At 44.0% G+C, this 24,081-nt stretch overlaps 1 protein-coding gene across 1 annotated transcript in view; it reads left to right on the top strand.

Annotated features, from left to right (window-relative positions):
* The window catches only part of tcaim (T cell activation inhibitor, mitochondrial), a 54,757-nt gene extending 30,958 nt beyond the window's left edge, over window positions 1-23,799 (top strand). Inside the window, 6 exon segments of the mRNA XM_068032580.1 lie at window positions 10,388-10,485; window positions 14,564-14,655; window positions 15,506-15,738; window positions 16,744-16,875; window positions 20,286-20,359; window positions 20,362-23,799. Of these exon segments, the coding sequence (XP_067888681.1) occupies window positions 10,388-10,485; window positions 14,564-14,655; window positions 15,506-15,738; window positions 16,744-16,875; window positions 20,286-20,359; window positions 20,362-20,510 (778 nt within the window). The 3' untranslated portion in view covers window positions 20,511-23,799.
* The last annotated feature ends 282 nt before the right edge of the window (window positions 23,800-24,081 follow it).

Genomic DNA, 24,081 nt, shown 5'->3' with positions numbered 1-24,081 from the left:
CCCTTTCACAAATTTGTTCCTGCAACCTCCACCACCTAGGAGAACAGGGGCAGCAGGCACATGGGAACAGCACCACCTGCAAGTTTGCTTCCAGGTCACATTCTATCCTGACTTGGAACTATATCGGCCATTCCCTCATCATTGTTGGGTGAAAATCCTGGAACTTTCACCACACCACCTTGAACAATTAGGGATGGGCGATAAATACTGGTATTGCCAGCAATGCTCACATCCTGAGAATGGATTTTTAAAAATGATACTGTGATGATCAATGTACTGAATCCAACAGCACGCTGCACAGCAGCTGTAAATGAAACTAACCGTACGTATCTTGATGAGCAAGTAGCATGAAGCCGAGTGAGTACTTAACTTGGGGAATTTGGTGAGTGAGGGAATAGGTGCTGTTCTGGTATTTCACAAAAGAAGGAGTGGTTCAGGAGAGGGAGCAGGGGACAGTGAGACCTGAGAGCTGAAATCTAGAAGCATTAATTAGGTGAGCAGGTAGGTGATTGGTCAGTTTTAAGGTTTTTTTTCCTCTAGGAAAATTTAAGTACAATATTAAATTTATAGCTTAATTAGTCAAACTGCTTAATATAACCACAAATGATTGTTGAATAAAGATTTAAATTAATTAAATAAATAAATTAAGGCTAGTCGAAGATATGACGGATCAGGATGTATGCCTGGACTGCAGAATGTGGGAGTTTGTGGATGGCGAGACTGTCCTAAAGAACACATGTGCAGGAGATGTCTCCATTTCGAATCTCTCTGACTCAGAGTCATTGAGCTGGAGTGTGAGTAGGAGATACTCCAACCCAGAGGAAAACACAGTTCAGGAAAGGGAGGGTGTGACTGTTCGGGAGCTGGGTAGCAGGGATTTGGGAGAGGTTGAGAAGGCGATCCTACAGACACTGGTCGTGTCCAACAGGTACGATGTACTCTCTACTTGTGAGGACAAGAAGAAAGACTATAGGGAGGACAGCCACATTGCAGACCAAGGCACCGTGAAGGGTGGGAAGGCAGAATAGAAATGTGGTAGTAATAGGGGACTCTATAATTAGGGGGATAGATAGCATCCTATGCAACCAAGAACGAGAACCCCGAAGGGTGTGTTGCCTACCCAGTGCCAAGAGAGGAACTTAGAACGGGAGGAGCTAAATACAGTTGTTGTGGTCCATGTTAGAACAGAAACTTAGGCAGGAACAGGGAGGAAGCCCCGCTGAAGGAGTATCAGGAGTTAGGCTCTAAATTGAAGAGCAGGACCTCAAGGGTAATAATCTCTGGATTATTTCCCGAGCTACATGCAAACTGGCATAGGAGCATACAGATCTGGAGAATTAATACATGGCTAAAGGGCTGGTGTGGGAAAGAGGGGTTGCTTTTAATGGGACACTGGTACCAGTTCTGGGACAGGAAGGAGCTGTACTGATGAGACGGACTCCACCTGAACCACGATGGGACCCATGTCCTAGCGGAAAGTGTAAATACAGAGGTGACAAAGACTTTAAACTAGTAAGATACAGGGAGAGCTCTGCAAGAAACATAAACAGCCTAAATGTAAACAAAACGGGGAGGAGAGCATAGGAAAGAATAAACTAAGGGAGGATGTAGAGTCATTACAGCACAGAATGAGGCCATTCAGTTCATTGACATTAGCTAGGGAATAAATAGAGTGATAGAACAGTAATTTAAAAAGCTTGTTAAACATAAAGTGAAAGAGAATCCTGCTAAAATGTAGGAACAAGGGACACAGCTATCAGCAAGACAAAAATACAATCCATATGCATAGAGATAAATGATAAACGATCAATCACACTAATAGATGTAATCTGCAGACCACCTAAAAGTGGAAGGGAAGTGGAGGAAGACTGCCTTCAGAGATCTATGGACAAACACGCCAAGGTCCCTTTGTTCCTCGGAACTTCCCAGTGTCAGGCCATTCATTGAATACGTCCGTGCCACATTAGTGGGCGGCGCAGTGGTTAGCACCGCAGCCTCACAGCTCCAGCGACCCGGGTTCAATTCTGGGTACTGCCTGTGTGGAGTTTGCAAGTTCTCCCTGTGTCTGCGTGGGTTTCCTCCGGGTGCTCCGGTTTCCTCCCACATGCCAAAGACTTGCAGGTTGATAGGTAAATTGGCCATTAGCAATTGCCCCTAGTATAGGTAGGTGGTAGGGGAATATAGGGACAGGTGGGGATGTGGTAGGAATATGGAATTAGTGTAGGATTAGTATAAATGGGTGGTTGATGGTCGGCACAGACTCGGTGGGCCGAAGGGCCTGTTTCAGTGCTGTATCTCTAAACTAAACTAAACTAAATTAGGGAATTGAATAAAAAACATAGAATAAAAATCCCGATTTCCGATTTCAACTACCCTGAATTGGACAGAAGAGTTAGGTAAAGGGGATATGGAAGTGGAGTTCCAACAATGTGTACAGGACTCCTTTCTAACCCAATATGTAAAAAGCCCAACAAGGGAAGGTTTACTATTTGATCTGATAATAGGGAATGAACCAGAGCAGATAAGCGAAGTAAATGTAGGGGAACATTTTCGGTAATAGTTACCATAATATAATACGCTTTAAGATGATAATAGAGAAGGACATAAGTATGACGAAAACCAGGTTAATAGATTGGAGAAAAGCTGATTTTGAGGGGCTGAGAATAGAACTCGGGAAAATTGCCCTCAGGAATAGAACCCGGGAATATTGGCACACAGCATGTAGAACAACATTGGGGAACGTTTAAAACCGTGTTCAACAGAGTGCAGGAAAAATATGAATATGAAGAGATTAGGAGAGAAGTAAAAAAAAAACAATTGGGGAGACAAAGAGGAGGCAAATAAGGTGCCCCGCAATAGACTAATGAATAAGGTCTGAGAATGCGGAATCACGGATTGCTAGCTAGCTTCAAGACAGAAAGCAGAGAGTAGATGTAAAGGGTTAGAAATGAGAAGTGTTGCACAAGGATCAGTGCTGGGACCACTGCTACTCACAATTTACAGTAACAATTTGGACTTTGGAATCAGAAACACAATTTCTAAATTATATGATCAAGGAATAAAAAACAAAAGAATGAAATATGGGCCCGGCACATCAATAAAAATGAAAGACTGGGATGGGAATAGGACCATTGAAGGATAGACAGGATAATGTCACAGGTGATGTTGGAGAGATGGCAGAATATTAAATAATTATTTCGCTTCAGTATTTACCAGGGAGATAGAACAAGTAGACAAGACAATGAATGATGAGTAATGAGATAAGTACATTTAAAATATTAAAGTTTGTATTGAATAAACTAATCAAACCCAAAGAGGATAAAGCTCCTAGTCTGGATGGATTGTATGCAGGCATTTTAAAAGAATCTTGGGAATAGATAGCTGAGGCATTACTACGCATATTTAATAATTCATTAGTAAAAGATGTAGTGCCAGAGGACTAGCAGATAGCTGACTTAATTCCTATATTTAAGAAGGGGAACAGAACATGCCCAGAGAATCATAGACCAGTCAGCTTAACATCGGTGCTAGGAATAATAATGGAATCCCTACAAAATGAGAGAATAGAAGAACATCTAGAAAAGACAAGTATGATCATGAATAGTCAGTGTGGATTTCAATAGGGAAAATCTTGCTTGACTAACCTTATTGAATTTTCTGAGGAGGTAACAGAGAGAATAGACAATTGTAATGCAGTAGATGTAATTTATCTGGAATTTCAAAAGGCCTTTGATAAGGTGTCCCACAACAGACTAATGAATAAGGTCAGAAAATGCAGAATCAGGGATTGCTAGCTGGCCTCAAGACAGAAAACTGAGGGTAGGTATAAAGGGTAATAAATGGGAAGTGGTGTTCCTCTGGACCACTGCTGTTCACAATTTACATGAGTAATTTGGACTTTGGAATCAAAAACAATTTCTAAATTTGCAGATGACACCAAACTGGGTGGGGGGGAGGGGGTGCGTGGTGGAGGTGATAGTGTTTGACTGACCGCTCAAGACAAAGCCTCCAGTCAAAATGTATGATTCTGATTGCGGTGGGAGAAACGCACTGTCAATTCAGTCCCGTCCCTCCACAGATTGCCTAACATATCACTTTAAACCTTCCAAGTTAAAGAAATCCACAGCTGAAATGAGCCATCTATTAATCCCTGAATGATGCGAACCAAACCAGGTGTCTTTAGATCAACAAATTAACTATTTAATTAGAAAAAAATAAATTCCTAAATGTTACTAAGATATAAACAACATTTAAAAAAAAAGTAAATACAATAAAGTCCATGCAGATTTATGCTCCTGCCGAAGTGGAATCTTCCAATGTGGAACTGTCCAAGGTTGCGTGAAGTCCTCGCAGCTGTTCGATGGGAATAAAAGAAAATGTCCTACATCTGAAGCTTCAACTCCTCGTTTGTCCAGCGATGACCACTGTAGATCAACCACTCGCAAACATTTTTCAATGAATCAATTTGGCTTTAGAATTTTTGAGGGATAAAAGATTGTCACAGTCTAACTTCCCTTTCTTCAAAGAACAAAGACAATTACAGCACAGGAACAGGCCCTTTGGCCCTCCAAGCCTGCGACGATCCAGATCCTCTATCTAAACATGTCGCCTATTTTCTAAGGGTCTGTATCTCTTTGCTTCCTGACCATTCATGTATCTGTCTAGATACATCTTAAAAGACGCTATCGTGCCCGCGTCTACCACCTCCGCTGGCAACGCGTTCCAGGCACCCACAACCCTCTGCGTAAATAACTTTCCACGCATATCCCCCTTAAACTTTACCCCTCTCACTTTGAACTCGTGACCCCTAGTAATTGAATCCCCCACTCTGGGGAAAAAGCTTCTTGCTATCCACCCTGTCTATACCTCTCATGATTTTGTACACCTCAATCAGGTCTCCCCTCAACCTCCGTCTTTCTAATGAAAGTAATCCTAATCTACTCAACCTCTCTTCATAGCTAGCGCCCTCCATACCAGGCAACATCCTGGTGAACCTCCTCTGCACCCTCTCCAAAGCATCTACATCCTTTTGGTAATGTGGCGACCAGAACTGCACGCAGTATTCCAAATGTGGCCGAACCAAAGTCTTATACAACTGTAACATGACCTGCCAACTCTTATACTCAATACCCCGTCCGATGAAGGAAAGCATGCCGTATGCCTTCTTGACCACTCTATTGACCTGCGTTGCCACCTTCAGGGAACAATGGACCTGAACACCCAAATCTCTCTGTACATCAATTTTCCCCAGGACTTTTCCATTTACTGTATAGCTCACTCTTGAATTGGATCTTCCAAAATGCATCACCTCGCATTTGCCCTGATTGAACTCCATCTGCCATTTCTCTGCCCAACTCTCCAATCTATCTATATTCTGCTGTATCCTCTGACAGTCCCCTTCACTATCTGCTACTCCACCAATCTTAGTGTCATCTGCAAACTTGCTAATCAGACCACCTATACTTTCCTCCAAATCATTTATGTATATCACAAACAACAGTGGTCCCAGCACGGATCCCTGTGGAGCCAAGTTTAAAAAGTAGGACCTCAGAGGTAGTAATCTCAGGATTGCTACCAGTGCCACGTGATAGTCAGAGTAGAAATGAAAGAATAGTCAGGATGAATGCGTGGCTTGAGAGATGGTGCAGGAGGGAGGGGTTCAGATTTTTGGGACATTGGGACCGGTTCTGGGGGAGGTGGGACTATTACAAATTGGACGGTCTACACCTGGGCCGGACTGGAACCAATGTCCTTGGGGGTGCTTTTGCTAACGCTGTTGGGGAGGGTTTAAACTAATGTGGCAGGGGGATGGGAACCAAATGAGGTCAGTGGACAGTAAGGAGGTAGTAACTAAAGCCTGTAAGGAACTAGATAATGAAGTCAGTGTGACTAAGGGAAAGAGTAGACAGGGAGCAGATGATGAACGCAAAGGGACTGGTGGCCTGAGGTGCATTGGTTTTAATGCAAGAAGTGTAATAGGTAAGGCAGATGAACTTAGGGCCTGGATTAGTACCTGGGAGTATGATGATATTGCTATTACTGGGACTTGGTTGAGGGAAGGGCATGATTGGCAACTAAATATCCCAGGATATCGATGCTTCCGGCGGGATAGAGAGGGAGGTAAAAGGGGTGGAGGAGTTGCAGTACTGGTCAAAGAGGATATCACAGCTGTGCTGAAGGAGGGCACTATGGAGGACTCGAGCAGTGAGGCAATATGGGCAGAACTCAGAAATAGGAAGGGTGCGGTAACAATGTTGGGGCTGTACTACAGGCCTCCCAACAGCGAGCGTGAGATAGAGGTACAAATATGTAAACAGATTATGGAAAGATGTAGGAGCAACAGGGTGGTGGTGATAGGAGATTTTAATTTTCCCAACATTGACTGGGATTCACTTAGTGTCAGAGGTCCAGATGGAGCAGAATTTGTAAGGAGTATCCAGGAGCGTTTTCTAGAGCAGTATGTAAATATTCCAACTCGGGAAGGGGCCATACTGGACCTGGTGTTGGGGAATGAGCCCGGCCAGGTGGTTGAAGTTTCAGTCGGGGACTACTTTGGGAATAGTGATCACAATTCCGTAAGTTTTAGAATACACATGGACAAAGACGAGAGTGGTCCCAAAGGAAGAGTGCTAAATTGGGGGAAGGCCAACTATATCATAATTCGGCAAGAGCTGGGGAATGTAGATTGGGAGCAGCTGTTTGAAGGTAAATCCACATTTGATATGTGGGAGGCTTTTAAAGAGAGGTTGATTAGCGTGCAGGAGAGACATGTTCCTGTGAAAATGAGGGATAGAAATGGCAAGATTAGGGAACCATGGATGACAGATGAAATTGTGAGACTAGCTAAGAGGAAAAAGGAAGCATACAGAAGGTCTAGGAGGCTGAAGAAAGACGAAGCTTTGAAAGAATATCGGGAATGTAGGACCAATCTGAAACGAGGAATTAAGAGGGCTAAAAGGGGTCTTGAAATATCTTTAGCAAACAGGGTTAAGGAAAATCCCAAAGCCTTTTATTCATATATAAGGAGCAAGAGGGTAACTAGAGGAAGGATTGGCCCACTCAAGGACAAAGGAGGAAAGTTATGCGTGGAGTCAGAGAAAATGGGTGAGATTCTAAACGAGTACTTTGCATCGGTATTCACCGAGGAGAGGGACATGACGGATGTTCAGGTTAGGGACAGATGTTTGATTACTCTAGGTCAAGTCGGCATAAGGAGGGAGGAAGTGTTGGGTATTCTAAAAGGCATTAAGGTGGACAAGTCCCCAGGTCCGGATGGGATCTATCCCAGGTTACTGAGGGAAGCGAGAGAGGAAATAGCTGGGGCCTTAACAGATATCTTTGCAGCATCCTTAAGCACGGGTGAGGTCCCGGAGGACTGGAGAATTGCTAATGTTGTCCCCTTGTTTAAGAAGGGTAGCGGGGCAAATCCAGGTAATTATAGACTGGTGAGCCTGACGTCAGTGGTAGGGAAGCTGCTGGAGAAGATACTGAGGGATAGGATCTATTCCCATTTGGAAGAAAATGGGCTTATCAGTGATAGGCAACATGGTTTTGTGCAGGGAAGGTCATGTCTTACCAACTTAATAGAATTCTTTGAGGAAGTGACAAAGTTGATTGATGAGGGAAGGGCTGTAGATGTCATATACATGGACTTCAGTAAGGCGTTTGATAAGGTTTCCCATGGTAGGCTGATGGAGAAAGTGAAGTCGCATGGGGTCCAGGGTGTACTAGCTAGATGGATAAAGAACTGGCTGGGCAACAGGAGACAGAGAGTAGCAGTGGAAGGGAGTTTCTCAAAATGGAGACGTGTGACCAGTGGTGTGCCAGTTTAAATTATCAGAGATCTCTGTTCCGTTCATGCTGGTCCAACTGTCTGTCTGTTAGAACAGTCTGTCTCCACTAAAAAACCAGTTCAAAAAATAATCGCAGCATTGTATCTCGATCCTTCGTCTCTGAGTGGTTGTTGCTGGGTAACCAAAAATGCACTTTAGGTCACAGTCCCTGGAGCTTGTTGCCTTAACGCAGTACTGATCCTTTCCCAGCCTTAAAGGCACATCGCATACTTCTTATCATGGTCCTGTAGTTTTTTTCGGGAATATCCGGTTTGCCTTTAAGACTTGCAAAAGATCAATATTGCTTTAAGAACCAGCAAGCCTCGGGAGTTATTGAAAGGTGCATTTTCGGTTGCCATTGGATGCAACCATTTGGAGACTGCGATTCAAAGGGTGCATTCTCGTTACCATAGATACAGCCACTGGGAGTGAGTCTCAAGCGATACATTTGTTACAATTCAATTTTGAACTGGCTTTTTAGTTGAAGACAGTTTGTTCTAACAGAACACACAGACAGAGGACACAGCTGTGGTATCAGCACCTAAAAATAGAGCTCTCAGCCATTTAAGCTGAAGGAATAGGATTTTAGTCTGTTTAATTATTATCTCCCAAAATTCTAAAACATCAAGCCAAAACAGAGATCTCTGGTAATTTAAACTGAAGGAAGGGAAGTTAGACTGTGACAATCTTTTATCCCTCAAACTCTAAAGTCAGATTGATTCTGTTGAAACTGTTTGCAAGTTGTTAATTGTTGAAATCCGCTATAGAAGTCAAGCAACATTCTGTGAGGACTTCAAGCAGCATTTGACTGTAAATTTTCAAGGACTTTAATTTTTTCTATTTTAAATGTTGTTTCTATCTTGGCATAGTGTTCAAGAATTTAGTTCTTCTAATTAAAGAGTTAACTTGTTGATTTAAAGACACCTGGTTTGGTTAGCCTTATTCGAGGGTTAATAGATGGTACAATTTGGCTGGGTCTTTCTTTAATTTGGAAAGTTTTAAATGATATGTTAGGCGATCTGTGGAGTGACAGGATTGAATTATCAGTGTGTTTCTCCCACCACAATCAGAATCATATATTTTGATTGAGAACTTCAACAGGAGCGGTCGGTCATAACAAATACAGTACTGATCCTTTTTCAGCCTTAAAGACACATTGCATACTTCCCGGGAAAAAAAAACTACAGGATCATAACAATAGTCAATACTGAGGAGGACTGCAACAAATTACAGGAGCACATTAATAAATTTGCAGAATGGACAAATAATTGGTAAATGAAGTTCAAAAAAGATAACTGTGAGGTACTACATTTTGGTAGAAAGAATAGGGAGGTCACTTATTACTTGGAAGGTGCAAGTCTTGGTGTGGTAAAGGAAAAAAGCAATCTCGGAGTACAAATACATCAATCGCTACAAGTTGCACTGTAGGTTAGAAAGGCCATAAGAAAAAACAAACCAAGCACTAGGCTTTATTTCTAGAGGGATAGAATTGAAAAGTAGGGAAGTTATGCTAAACCTGTATCAAACCTTGATTAGACCACACTTAGAGTACTGCATGCAGTTCTGGTCACCATATAATTAGAAGAGGGTGCAGCAAAGATTTACAAGGATGAAACCAGAAATGTGATGAACAGGCTGGGTCTCTTTTCTCTTGAAAAGAGAAAGCTGAGGGGTGATCTAATAGAGGTCTTTAAAATTATGGAAGGTTTTGATAGAGTGAGAATGTTTCCACTTGTGGCTAAGGAGTGGGAGAAGTGAACAATATAGATGCATTTATGAGGAAGCTAGACAGGCATATGAAGGAGAAGGAAATGGAGGCTTACGATAATCGATTTAGATGAGGAAAGATGGGCAGAGACTCGAGTGGAGCATAAATGTGACATGGACTGGTTGGGCCAAATGACCTGTTTCTGTGCTGCATATCCTGTGTATATAATCCTATGTAATTGATGTATGTCTGGATGTGTAGAAAGAAAGATTTGCATTGCTATAGCACCTTTCATGACCTCAAGACATCCCAAAACACTTTACAGCCAACAGAATACTTTCAAAATGTTGTCACTGTTGTAATGTAGAAAATGTGGTCGCCAATTTGCACACAGCATGATCCCACAGACAGCAATGGGCTAATGACCAAGTAATCTGTTTTAGTGATGCTGGTTGAGGGATGAATATTGACCAGGAGACTGGGAATAACTCCCCTCCTCTTCAAAATAGTGGCTGTGGGATCTTTTATACCCACCTGAGAGGGCAGACAGGGCCTTGGTTTAACATATCATCTGAAAGACGGCACCTTCAACAGTGCAGTGGCTCTTCAGTACTGCATTAATAGTATCAACCCAGTCCTTATGCTCAAATCTCTGGAATGAGACTTGATCTCACAACCTTCTGACTCAAGGCAAGAGTGTTACCCACTGATACCGTATTGTGCATGCAAGAATATTTAAGTTTTATTTCTCACACTGGGTTCCAACATGCTTTAGGAATATTTCTCAGTTCACAGTACACTGAAGTCTATCACGGATAAGTTAATTTTCATTCTGTTCTTGGTCCAGGTGGCAGAAAAGTTGGGGAATAGCTCATCGTTGTAGTCAACTGCACAGCCTGGCTCGTTTTGCCCAGCAGAACACTCCAATATTGCACAATATCAAAGGTTTGTCTTTTCATAAACACCTGCTCTCAAAAGATAAATGGCACTCAAGTGAAATCCAAAGGCAGAACTTCTCCTGCACACTTTGTTGTGTATTGCTGAAAACAGACATTTTGTCAAAGCTTTTCGTCTTGTACTTATCAGAAAAAATCGCAAGAATAACCAATGTAAGGGAAAGCAACTAATTTATGCTGTATGAGAAGAGAGTGCTGATTTGTAGGCAGGTGGACTCTGATTGGTAGAGGCATTGCCATGGAGAATGCACCAGTTTATGATGACTGACAGTTAACTGCCAAGCTTTGTTTGAAATTTAAATCAGGCAGTCTGACTCTGATTGGTCAAGGCATTGACCTGAGGAATGAACCAGCTAATGGCTGTCACTTATTTTGTTTAGCTAAAACAGGTGCAATGTGTGTACATGTTCTTTCTGTCTGCAAAGAACAGGGCCCTGTGTATTAATATATGTAGCTTCCAGTAAGTGTAAATGCGCCACACTGTGAGCCCAACTGACAATCTTAAATTGGTTGTCAGCGTAATTCTTAACACACTGAGGATTATTTAGCAAATGTTGTTCCCTCGTGGAATCACATCTAATGTTGGACACTGTGTTTTGAGTTTTGCAAGTACGGGCTGGTTGGTTACGGCCTTTACCTTGACTGTTGCGAACAGCAGAAAGGACATGTTGTTTGATATGATCCGCCAGTCTTTGGGACGTACGGCCTATATACCTAGCATCACACTGGCACTGAAATTCATATATCTCATTACTCATTTGTGTGATAGGCAGGACGTCTTTTTGCCTTGACTGCAGCATCCTGTTAGTGGAGATAACCACCATGTTGCCACTGCATAGTAGAAGCGTGAAACAGCTAGCTTCACCTGTTGCTTAAATTTTTGGGATACATTACCCTTCCAGGGTAATCTGAGGTAGACTGGGCATTTTTCAGGGCTGAAAATGGCGGCCTTAGGCCCGTTCATAAGTTTCCGTGTTATACAGCGAGAAATGATCTGATCAGGGTAGCCATTGTCACGCAGGATGTCTTTGATTCGCCCTATTTCAGCATCAAGCTTGCATGGTGAGAAAATGGCTCGGGCCCTATTTTTGAGGTTGCCGATAAAGCCAATCTTATAGTCCTTGTTGTCCTAGTGGGAGAGGACGTACGCAGGGATGGTGATGGAGGAGTCTGGGACATTAGCTGTCTCGTATGATTCTGAGTATGACTATGTCAGGCTGTTGCTTGACTAGTCTGTGGGGCAGCTCTCCCAAGTCCCCAGATGTTAACAAAGAGGACTTTGCAGGGTCGACTAGGCTGTGTGTGCCTTTGCCGTTTCCGTTGCCTAGGTCGATGCCGGGTAGTCTGTCCAGTTTTTTTATTCTTCAACTTTTTTGTAGAGGTTAGCTATAATTGAGTGGCTTGCTAGGCCATTTCAGAGGGCAGTTAATAGTCACCCACATGGCTCTGGGTCAAGTCACATGTAAGCCAGACTGGGTAAGAACAGCAGATTTCCTTCCCTAAAGGGCATTAGTGAAGCAGATAGTTTTATGACGATCATTTTATGGTTGCAATTACAGATACTAACTTTATTCCAGATTTATATAGTTAATTGAATTTAAATTCTCCAGATGTTGTGGTGTATAAAGAGGAACCAGTAGATGTAGTGTGGATTTCCAAAAGGCATTCAATAAGGTGCCACATAAAAGGTTACTACACAAGATAAGAGTTCATGGTGTTGAGATTAATATATTCTGTTACGACCAGGTGAGAAAGAGATCTAGGGTTCCCTCTCAGCCTTCACCTGGTCTTACTGTAACAGGGTTTAATTTTTAAACAGTGTTTTTAGCCCCCCCCCACCCCTTGGTGAATCCTTGTTCACCGCTTTCCAATTCTAAGGCAAAGGAACCAGCACAAACAGGTTTTCTCAGGTTTAAAGAATAAAAGTGAAATTTTATTTAATTCGGTTAACGCCTACGGATACATGACGCGCCCACGCTAGCATGTCTACGTGATACACACATGCAAATAGAGACAGAAAAGAGCAGACAAAATAAAATGGAAAAGTTTGAGGCAATATCTGAAGAGTTTTTGTTACAGTTCTTCGAGCTCACTGTAGAGTCCTTGATTGTAGGTAGATCTTGCTTTTCGTTGGGGCCCAGTATTCTTCTTAACCTTGTTCGCTGTCAGAGACTTTTCTTTCTTGGGGTTCATGTGTCTTCAGTGGATTCAGATGCTTGTGAGAAAGAGATAGGAGCAGACAGACATGCAGGAGGTCTTCTTCAGTCCAGGAGCATTCTGCTTTCTGCAGGCTCTCAGTTCAAGCTGTACAATTCAGGAAAAAACCCAGACTACCACGCATGTTAGTCATGTGACTAACTGGTTCCACCACGTCTGTTTCTGGATTGTATTGGAGCAGGGGATAGCTCCTTTGTTCCACACACTGTCTATTAATATGCAAAAATGTCTTTCCAGCCAGGGGCCTGGCAACCCCTTGTCACAGGCCTTCTCTTCCCAACAACAATTTGAAATTTAATGTCCATGTAGTGAAATTAATGTGCCTCATTCTTGGCAGTTGGGGGGCCTGCATGACAATTAGCATAGTTTGAGGATTGGCTAACTAACAGGAAACAGAGTCAGGATAAATGGGCCATTTTTAGGTTGGCATATTGTAACTAGTGAAGTGCCACAGGGATCAGTGCTGGGGCCTCAACTATTTATGATCTATATTAATGACTTGGATGAAGGCACTGACTGTATTGTAGCCAAATTTACAGATGATACAAAGATAGGTAGGAAAGCAAGTTGTGAGAACATAAAGTGTCTGAAAAGAGATATAGATAGGTTATGTGAGAGGGCAAAAGTTTGGCAGTATAATGTGGGAAAATGTGAAGTTGCCTACTTTGGCAGGAGGAATAGAAAAGCAGATTACTTGCATGGAGAGAGACTGTCGAATGCTGTGGTATAGAAGGATCTGGGTGTCCTTGTACATGAATCACAAAAAGTTAGCATGCAAGTACAGCAAGTAATTAGGAAGGCAAATGGAATGTTGGCATTTATTGCAAATGGGAAGGAGCATAAAAGTAGGGAAATCTTGCTACAACTGTGCAGGACATTGGTGAGACCATGCCTAGAGTACTGTGTGCAGTTTGGTCTCCCTTATTTAAGGATGGATATTCTTACATTGGAAGCAGTTCAGAGAAGGTTCACTAGGCTGAGTCCTGGGATGAAGGGGTTCTCTTATGAGGAAAGGTTGAGCATCTTGGGCCTATACTCATTGGAGTTTAGAAGAATGAGAGGTGATATTATTGAAAAATACAAGATTCTTTGGAATTCTCTTCCCCAAAGAGCAGTGGAGGCTGGATCATTGATTATATTCAAGGCTGAGTTAGACAGATTTTTGATCTACAAGGGAGTCGAGGGTTATGGGGTCGCAGGCAGAAAAGTGGAGTTAAGGCTATAATCAGTTCAGCCATGATCTTATTGAATGGCAGAGCAGGCTAGAGAGACCGAATGGCCTACTCCTATTTGTTTTGTTCTTATTTGAACTCATGTCTCATGTCTCTGGAGCATTAGTCAGGGCATCTGGATTGCTAATCCAGTAACATAACCGCTGTACTACCGTTCTCCACACCCCCAGCTTCAACAGCCTTTTGGGGGAAGTGTTCGAGATTTCTACTCTATGTGAAGTGCTTCCTGACATCACCCCTGAACAGCCTGGCTCTAATTTTCAGGTTCTACCCCCTTGTCCTGGACTCCCCCCACCAGAGGAAATAGTTTCTCTCTCTATGCTATCAACTCCTTTAATCATCTTAAACACCTTGATTAGTTCACCCATTAATCTATATTCAAGGGAATACAAGCCTCGTCTATGCACCCTGTCCTCAAAATTTAACCTTTTCCAGCCCAGTATCACCCGCTCCGAGGCCAATATATCCTTCCTGAGATACAGTGACCAGTAGTGAATGCAGTTACTCCAGATCGGGTCTGACCAATTCAAAATGGAGCTCTGTGATGTATCTGCTACACTGTAGATGTTGAAGCAAACTTTTTACTCCTATTTCTGAGTTTGGCTATTTCCTTCTCAGGATGTACACTAATCTTTGCTGATAACTCGGGGATGAATGCTGCAGGGCAGATTATGTTGGGAACAGTGGATGTCCATCATCACTGGATGACAGTAAGTAAAACTTTAACAGTACAGTGAACATTTTGGGATTGTGCGTACATTTTTATGTTTAATATATTGGCATGAATGATCACTTTGTTCGTCTGGTCAAGGTTTGAGTCTTGTTGTGCCCTCATCATGGTCATAGAAGCCACTGGAAGTATCTGGCATTCAGTGTCAGTGGGATGTACTCACAGCATACAGTCCTCCAACCAATGTTTTAAAAAAAACAGCTTATCTGGTCATTCATCCTATTGCTGTTTGTGGATAACAGCTTGCATTTATATAGCACCTTTAACGTAGTAAAATATCCCAAGGCGCTTCACAGGAGTGATTATCGGACAAAATTTGACATTGAGCCACATAGAGATACTGGGACAGATGACCAAAAGCTTGGTCAAAGGGGTAGGTAGGGACATCTTAGAGGAGAGAGGTGCAGACTTTTAGGGAGGGAATTCCAGAGCTTAGGACCCAGGCAGCAGAAGGCACAATTTCCAATGGTGGAGCAAAGGAAATTGTGGAAGTACAAATGGCCAGAACTGGAGGAACACATATCTTGGAGTGTTGCAGGGTTGGAGGTGCTTACAGAGATAGGGAGGGATGAGGCCATGGAGGGATTTGAAAACAAATTGGGGCATGGCCTAACCGGAAGCCAGTGTAGGTCAGCGAGCACAGTGGGTGAACAGGACTTGTGCGAGTTAGGGTTTTGGATGAGTTCAAGTTTGTGGAAGATGGGAGGCCTGCCAGGAGAGCATTGGAATAATGAAGCCTGGAGGTAACAAATGCATCTGTTAAGTGTTTAAGGTGTGAGTTAAGCACCAAGTATTAGTGGAGTAAATATTTAATCTGTTATTACTTGAAGCTATTGGAGAGGTTGCCCACCTACTATGATCTTCACAACCACCTTTCTGTGTTGAAAGAGAGGACCAGCTTCCTTCTGGGAGACGTTGAGTTAATTTATGATGAAGACCTGCAGCCAACGATGATGCTGGAGGATTATTACAGGATGTTAAAGGCCTTCCATCAGAGTTTGGTCATCACTCAACCTCTGTTTCACCCACGAAGTCTAAAAGGACTGCAAATAATTCTAGAAAAGTGAGTGATCGCAAAATAGCTCCCTCTGGTCGAAGGGTGACTAAAAGTTGTACGTGAATTTGCACAGGGAGGCGGGAATGCTGCATACAGTGTCCTGATAGGGTGGGTTTTGTGTTCTGAGATACTATCAGCTAACTCATTTGTGTCACGTTCATGTTGATGCTCCATTAAGCAGAATTGGGCCAACAAGGCAACAAGGCATTGAGCTCAAACTGCCTTTTGTACACTGAATATATTGTACTCCTCAATGGTGGTGCTGTTGAATGTGGGTTCTGTATGTTTGGGGAAGGGATGGAAAGAGGAGGGATCTCTGGATGACTCACTTATAATATGGTGTGCCAAATCATCAATGGATTGTTCAGTCAGATCCTTAACCTTTTGAGTTGTACTTAGCTCCAGGCTTGTTGAGTTTATGTTATCGATGGCTTGTCTTCCACTGGGAAGAAACCTCTTGCAGGAGAAGGATTTCTTTTCATAGGTTTTGCACTCTGATATTTAGATACCCTAGGTGGCTCCTTTTATAATTTATCCACACAGGTTACAAAGGTTCCAGGGTTGATCCACAGTCGGTTCAAAGAGAGAAAAATCAGCCATGTTACTAACCTGGATCTCTATCCAGGGATCTTTCCGTGTAGTCAATGGAAGTCAAATTCGGGAGAGGTGTTTAACAAGTGGGAGAGTTGGACATAACAGATCCCATGGCATTATTCAAAGAATTGCAGGGGAGTTCTCCCCAGTGTCCTGACCAATATTTATCCCTCGATCAATATCACTAAAACAGATGATCTGGTCATCATCACATTGCTGACTATGGGATCTTGTTGTGTGACAATTGGCTGCTGTGTTTCCTACATTACAATGGTGGCTACACTTCAAAAAGTACATCTTGGGTGGGAGTACTTTGGGATGTCCTGAGGTTGTGAAAGGCACTCGAAGGTTTAAACTTATTCTTCCATTCTTTCAAGCGACTGCTCATGCTAACAGGATGCTGTTCTGTCATTTCAGTGACTCTTCTGCTCCCAGCCTCCTCAAAACGGGCCAAGTGAGCGTGCCTGTCACATGTGACCCTACTGCCTTGCAATGGTTTATTCTGGCTCACGCACCGAAAGCCAGGACCTACCTGAGAAGAGAGGAGGAGTAAGTAACAGATGAGAGGTTGGCAGCTGCAGTCAATCCTGTGAACAAGACCCCACTTTTACAGTCTGTTTATTTGCATGGATTTTGCAGAATTGGCTAATTCAGTGAAGTATTGGGAAACTGGGGTAAATCAATTTTAATAGTGTTTATAATAAACGTGTAATTTTAATTAGAGTAGAAACAGAACGGTTTGTGTCTGGTGGCTATTTATTGGTTTACATTGAATTTACAGCACTGAAACAGGCTATTCGACCCAACTGATCTGTGCTGATTTTTATGCTTCACACGAGCCTCCTCCCATCCCTCTTCATCTTTTCTTATCAACATAATCTTTTATTCCTTTCTCCCTTGTGTGCTTATCTAGCATCCCCTTCAATGTATCTATCCAATTCACCTCACCTACTCCCTGTGGTAGCGAGTTCCACATTCTCTCACTCTCTGAGTAAAGAAGTTTCTCCCAAATTCCCTACTGGATTTATTAGTGACTCCTCAAAATATGTAACTTTAATTTTGCATGTCACAGAAACATTGATCAATGCTGAATTAGCTGATTTTTATAAATCCTGCAACAGGTAGACGCAGGAAGGATGTTCCTGATGGTGGGGGAGTCCAGAACCAGAGGTCATAGTCTAAGGATATGAGGTAAACCTTTCAGGACTGAGATGAGGAGAAATTTCTTCACCCAGAGAGTGGTGAACCTGTGGAATTCGCTACCACAGAAAGCAGTAGAGGCCAAAACATTGTATGTTTTCAAGAAGGTGTTAGATATAACTCTTGGGGTGAAAGGGATCAAAGGATATGGGGGGAAAGCAGGAACAGGTTACTGAGTTGGATGATCAACCGTGATCATAATGAATGGCGGAGCAGGCGCGAAGGGCTGAATGGCCTACTCCTGCTCCTATTTTCTATGTTTCTAGGTAGTAAATTATGGCTGTCCCGCATTATATACAGTACTCTGGCAAAAGCAAGATTAATTTACAAGGTAGTGAAGAAGTTTGTGGAAAGCATGATGAACCTGTATTTTGTTATAAGATTGCACGTGTTACCTGCTCATATTTGCTAACAAACACTTTTCAAGTGGTCCTTTTGGCAATCAGCAAACAACTATCAGTATAAAAAAAAAAGGAGTGTCAGATAAGCCATGAATAGAGTTTCTACCATAAGGACAGCACCAAAATAACTCACGACAATATCTATCAACGTAGCCATACAGTTGCTTTATTGATTGCCTACTTCCACCTTTGTAACTTCACCCAACTCCGCCCCTGCTCATTAACTGCTGAAACCCTCATTCATGCCTTTGTTACCTCTAGACTTGATTATTCCAGTTCTCTCTTGGTCAGCCTTCCATTTTCCACCCTCCGTAAACTTGAGCTCATCCAAAACTCTGCTGCCTGTATCCTAACTCGCAGCAAGTCCCATTTACCCATCACCACCCTGTTCTTACTGGCCTACACTTGTTCCAGGTCCAGCAAGACCTCAATTTTAAAGCTCTCATCCTTGTTTTCAAATCCCTCCGCTGCCTCGCTTCCCTCCCCCCCCCTCCTCCCCCCCCCCCTCCTCCCCCCCCCCTCCTCCCCCCCCCTCCTCCCCCCCCCCCCCCCCCCTCTCCCCCCCCCCCCCTCCCCCCCCCCCCCCCCCCTCCTCCCCCCCCCCTCCCCCCCTCCTCTCCCCCCCCCTCCCCCCCCCTCCCCCCCCCTCCTCTCCCCCCCCCTCCCCCCCCTCCCCCCCCTCCCCCCCCCTCCCCCCCTCCCCCCCCTCCCCCCCCTCCCCTCCTCCCCCCCCTCCCCCCCCCTCCCCCCCCTCCCGCCCCCCTCCCCCCCCTCCCCCCCTCCCGCCCCCCTCCCCCCCCTCCCGCCCCCCTCCTCCCCCCTCCCCCCCTCCTCCCCCCTCCCCTCCCCCCCTCCTCCCCCCTCCCCTCCCCCCCTCTCCCCCCTCCCCTCCCCCCTCCCCCTCCCTCCCCTCCCCCCTCCCCTCCCCCCTCCCCTCCCCCCCTCCCCCCTCCCCTCCCCCCCCTCCCCCCCCCTCCCCCCCCTCCCCCCCCTCCCTTCCCCCCCCTCCCCCCCCCTCTCCCCCCCCCCTCCCTTCCCCCCCCTCCCCCCTCCCCCTCCCTCCCCCCTCCCCCCCCCTCCCCCCCTCCCCCCCCCTCCCCCCCCCCTTATATAGCTAGGTGTCAAATTGTGATTGATAATTGCTCCTGTGAGCCACCTGGGGGCAGTTTACTATGTTTAAAGGTGCTATATAAATGCAAGTTGTTGTTTAAGATACATTCGTGAAGGCTTTTGTTTCAAGGCCAGTCCTTGTGACCCAGGCTCTATTAGGTGGGGCTGTGGATTGTCATCTATTGGTGTTTTTTTCAGATTTTGGGGCAGGGTTAAATGGTGTAGTTCTGTTGCTTGAAGGATGCAGAAAAGAAGAAAAATTTATCACCTGCCTGGTCGGATCTTCAATTCACTATACATCACAATCCCACACATCGCAAAGCTAAAATGCCATTGATTGGGCCAGCTTGAGGGTGGCTGTGGCAGTATTAATTAATTCCAAATTGCTTATTAGTTCATTGACATCAGCAGTGCAATCGAGGGATTTACTGGCTACAGCAAAGAGATAGTAAAATAATTATGTAATAAAACCATCATTACCACCCAAAATCCTTAAGTAGATTGTAAGGAAAAAAATCATAATGGGGCAAATCTTGCTGGATTGGGGCCCTGTTAGACCTTTTCCTGCAATCTTCAGCTCGAAGGTCTTTTGCTCTTAACTTTCTGATAACAGCACAGTGAGGGCAATGGAGCATGTGGGACCTCAGTGAATGACGGCACCAACCATCTATCTCCTTATGCAATCAGATTTAAAGATTGGGAAAGAACCAGATTGACGGAGAAGTCAATCAAGTGAATTAGTCAAATCAGGTACAGAAGGAGAATAGAGGGAAGAAAAGATTGGATTGAAAGACAGACAGAAAGGAAAAATAAGAAAAAGAAACATTTGTAAAACCTCTACCATCAATTCACTACCTGAAGGAATGAGACTGAACAGTTTAAATTGTTCCCTTTCTGGGCCAGAAATGTTGATAATACAATGTCACATTGTTAAAGGGGTTCTTGTTCTGTTAATTATGAGCCCTAACTTACTGCGGTGAGTTTAAAAGGCAATTAATGGGTGCAAAGCCTGAAAGTTCTTAAAAACAACAGGGAGTTGAGTGTGAGAGGGTGTTTGTGTGAAGTAAACTGCGGAACAGCATAAATTGACCAACAAGTTCTGGCGATTCACAACTCACGCTGTATCTCTTCATCCTCTGAACTTGCTGGCTGATTTGCACAATGTGCATCATTAACTTGTTATTTTTCTAGCAAGATTCAGCCCAATGTTTTACTCCAGAATTTAATGGATTTTTTAAATCCGATTAGATTGGAAGTGGAACAGAAGAAACTGATGAGCAATTGCACAGAAAGATTTGGACTCAAAAGACTGTACAAGGAGCCAGTGTATCCAGTCTCCAAATGGTGAAGTGCTGCCAAAGATTGCTTGAAGGATGCATCAGCGAGTTGCAAGGGATGCACCTGTGTATTTCACACTTCTATTCAGTGTTGCAGGATGGTGACTTGTGCATCCCCTGGGACTGGAAACAGTAAATGGGAAGAATGGGAAAAGGAGACTGGACTATTGACGTTCCCTGCAGTGTCTGCTGAAACAGCGCTGTGCCGCGTGACTGTGTGAAGCCAGCCTGTGTGTGAGACTGGCCATCTGCATGTTTTGGAAGTGTCACTGGAATTCCCACTTGCCAGCAGAGAACTAATGCAATCCGTGTGAATTAAAAAATATATATATATGTATATATAATTTGCCAACTCGAAGTATGAGCAGCCGCACCATTTACTTCATCCATCTCTCATTTCTACCTGCTCCTGCTACTGATTTACATTGAGTTGCACAGTATTTACAGCACTGAAACAGGCCATTCGGCCCAACAGGTACTTGCCCAGTTTATGCTCCACTCGAGTCTCCTCCCACGCTACTTCGTCCAACTCTTATCAGCATATCCTATTCCTTCCCCCCTCATGCATTTATCTACTTCTGGTCCTTCATGCAACGTAGTGACTATTCCCACTGCCCCAAATAACTGGCATTTGCACCCGAGCTATCATTCTCATCCATATCTAACCATTTTGCTGAGTGAAGCTAATTTGGATTCTGTTTTATTTTAAATCCTCCTGTTCCACTACTGCTCATCAAATCTCCCAGGTTTGAGGAATATTGAGCACAGCAGATCCGACATGTGCAGCACACACTGACAGGGCAAGAGATATTTAAAAGAACAGAACAGCGAATCAAGGAAGTGTTGTCCTGGAAATGATGCTAGTACCAAGTCCAACTTCATTAAAGAGACAAGCACTTCCCAGCTGTTTCAGTAAACTACCAGGTTTGATCCCTAGTCTGTGTTGGGTCAAACCTTTTCCATTGGCGCAGTAAGGAGTTAGTGCCAAGGAAGATGGCCAAAGGGCGGGACATAGACCAGTCTCTGAGATAGTTCACCTTGGTTCTGCAACCCCAGACAGCCTGCTTCTACCTCCTTCCCAAAATCCACAAACATGGCAGACCCATTGTTTCAGCCTGTTCCTGTCTCACTGAACTTATTTCTTCCTATCTTGACTCTATCTTTTCTCCCCTGGTCCAGTCTGTTCTCACCTACATCCGTGACTCTTCTGACACCCTATATCATTTTGACAATTTCCAGTTTCCTGGCCCAAACCACCACCTCTTCAGTATGCACATCCAATCTCTCTACACCTCCATCCCCCACCAGGATGGTTTGTGGGATCTCCGCTTCTTCCTTGAACAGAGGCCCAACCAGTCCCCATCCACCACCACCCTCCTCTGCGTGGCTGAACTTATGACATTGAACAACTTCTCCTTCAACTTTACTCACTTCCTTCAAATAAACAGTGTTGCTATGGGTACGTGCATGGGTCCTAATTTTGCCTGTGTTTTTGTGGGATATGTCGAGCATTCCTTGTTCCAGTCCTAGTCAGGCCCCCTCCCCCAAATCTTTTGCGATACATTGATGACTCTATTGATGCAGTTTCCTGCTCCTGCCCTGAACTGGAAAACTTCTTCAACTTTGCTTCCAATTTCTACCCTTCTCTCACCTTTACATGGTCCATCTCCAACACTTCCCTTCCTTGACTTCTGTCTCCATCTCTGGGGATAGACTGTCTGCTAATATCCATTATAAGCCCACCAACACCCACAGCTACCTCAACTACACTTCTTCACACCCTGCCTCCTGTAAGGACTCCATTCCAGTCTCCCAGTTTCTCCGTCCCTGACGCATCTGCTCTGATGATGCAATCTTCCACAACAATGCTTCTGCTATGTCTTCCTTTTTCCTCAACTGTGGTTGACAGGGCCCTCAGCCATTTCCGACCCGTTTCCTGCACTTTGCCCTCACCCCTTCCCCTTCCTCCCCAAACTGTGATGGGGTTCCCCTTTACCTCCCTTTCCACCCCACCAGCCTCCACATCCAAAGGATCATCCTCTGCCATTTCCGCCACCTCCATCGTGATGCCACCACCAAATGCGTCTTCCCCTCTCCTCCTCTGTCAGAGTTCTAATGGGATCGTTCCCTCCGTGATACCTGTCCACTCCTCCCTCACCCTACACCTCATCACCTTCCCATGCAATTGCAGAGGGTGTAATACCTGCTATTTTACTTCCTCTCCTCACCATCCAAGGCCCCAAACACTCCTTCCAGGTGAAGCAGCGATTTACTTGTTGTCATGCATATTGGTAGTGCAATGATATAACATTCACACATTAACACTGAAGAGTTATGAAAAAACGGACTTTGTCTTTTAAAAAAAATGAACCTTTTATTTTAAAAAGTGAACAATGATCCAGAAAAAGGGGATTAGCCTTCTGTGTATCCAAACGGTCTGACAAAGACCAAATCTTTAAAGCCAAAAAGTGTTAATGAAATCCATCTTACACCTATCCTAAGAACATTCCAGAATTGAATGTCTTCTCAAACAAAGGAGATGTGAAGCAGCCACATCCTGGGTCATTGTGCAATCACCATGGGAAAGAAACCAAAGTGCCTCCAAACTGGAGGTGAGAGGTGACACAGTTTTACTTTAAAACAAAGACAGCCAGAGAGGGAGAGAGAGACTGACCCACAAGGTGAGGCTACTTGTAACCGCTGGCATTACAGCAAGCCAGAAAGCAGATGACCTGCTGAAAAAATCTGACATCTATATGATACAGCAGAACTCATTTTCAACAGAACCTTCAATCGAGAGAAATCTACAATCATTTCAGGCCTTATACTATCTAAAACATGAGTCTCACTAGAATTCAACAGGTTTATCTGAACCTTTCCCAGTATAAAAAAAAACCTTCCCCTTCTCAATCTGTTTCTTGTGCCAATTTTGGGATTAAGGTGTATTGATCAATAAACAATTGACTTTAAAACCTACAAGAAAAGCTGTCGCTGTCTGGCTATTTGAAAAATAAAACCGAGGGGTGAAATTCTAATACAAATACACCTGCTGTAGGGGGTTGAATGGTGAGTACCCCCCACCTGCCCTGCAACGTTGTACATCTTTCAATTTAGTATACTGTACTCTCTGCTCACATTGTGGTCTCCTTTACATGGGGGAGACCAAACACAGATTGGATAGCTTCTTTGCAGAACGCCTCCGTTCAGTCCACAAACATGACTCCGAGCTTCCAGTTGCTTGCCATTTTAATTCACCAACCTGCTCTCATGCCTACATTTCTGTCCTCGACCTGCCGCAATGTTCCAGTGAATCTCAATGCAAGCTCAAGGAACAGCACCTCATCTTCCGATTAGACTCTCTACAGCCTTCTGGACTCAACATTGAATTCATGAAATTTTAAATTTTCATTTTTTTTTATAGTGTCCGTCTTAATCATTTTCATATTTGTGCTTTTGGACCAAGCTGCTCATTATTCTGCCATTAACGTTCTCTCTGGGCTAATGCTTTGTCTTTCACTACAACCATTAGCATTCCCTTTGCCTTTGTTTCATGACATCTTTGTCATTTAATCTCTCCTACTTGGCAACAGCGACTAACTTCAAAAAGTACGTCATTGGTTGTGAAGTGCTCTGGAATGTTCCATGGCTGTGAAAGGTGTTGTATAAATGCAAATTTGTTCTGTCTTTCCCAGCACCCAGGTGAAGTT

This window comes from Heterodontus francisci, chromosome 5 (genome assembly GCF_036365525.1).
Source record: "Heterodontus francisci isolate sHetFra1 chromosome 5, sHetFra1.hap1, whole genome shotgun sequence".
In the NCBI taxonomy this organism is placed as follows: Eukaryota; Metazoa; Chordata; class Chondrichthyes; order Heterodontiformes; family Heterodontidae; genus Heterodontus; species Heterodontus francisci.
Note: the sequence above shows the minus strand (reverse complement) of the source record. Positions and strands in the feature narration are given on the sequence as shown.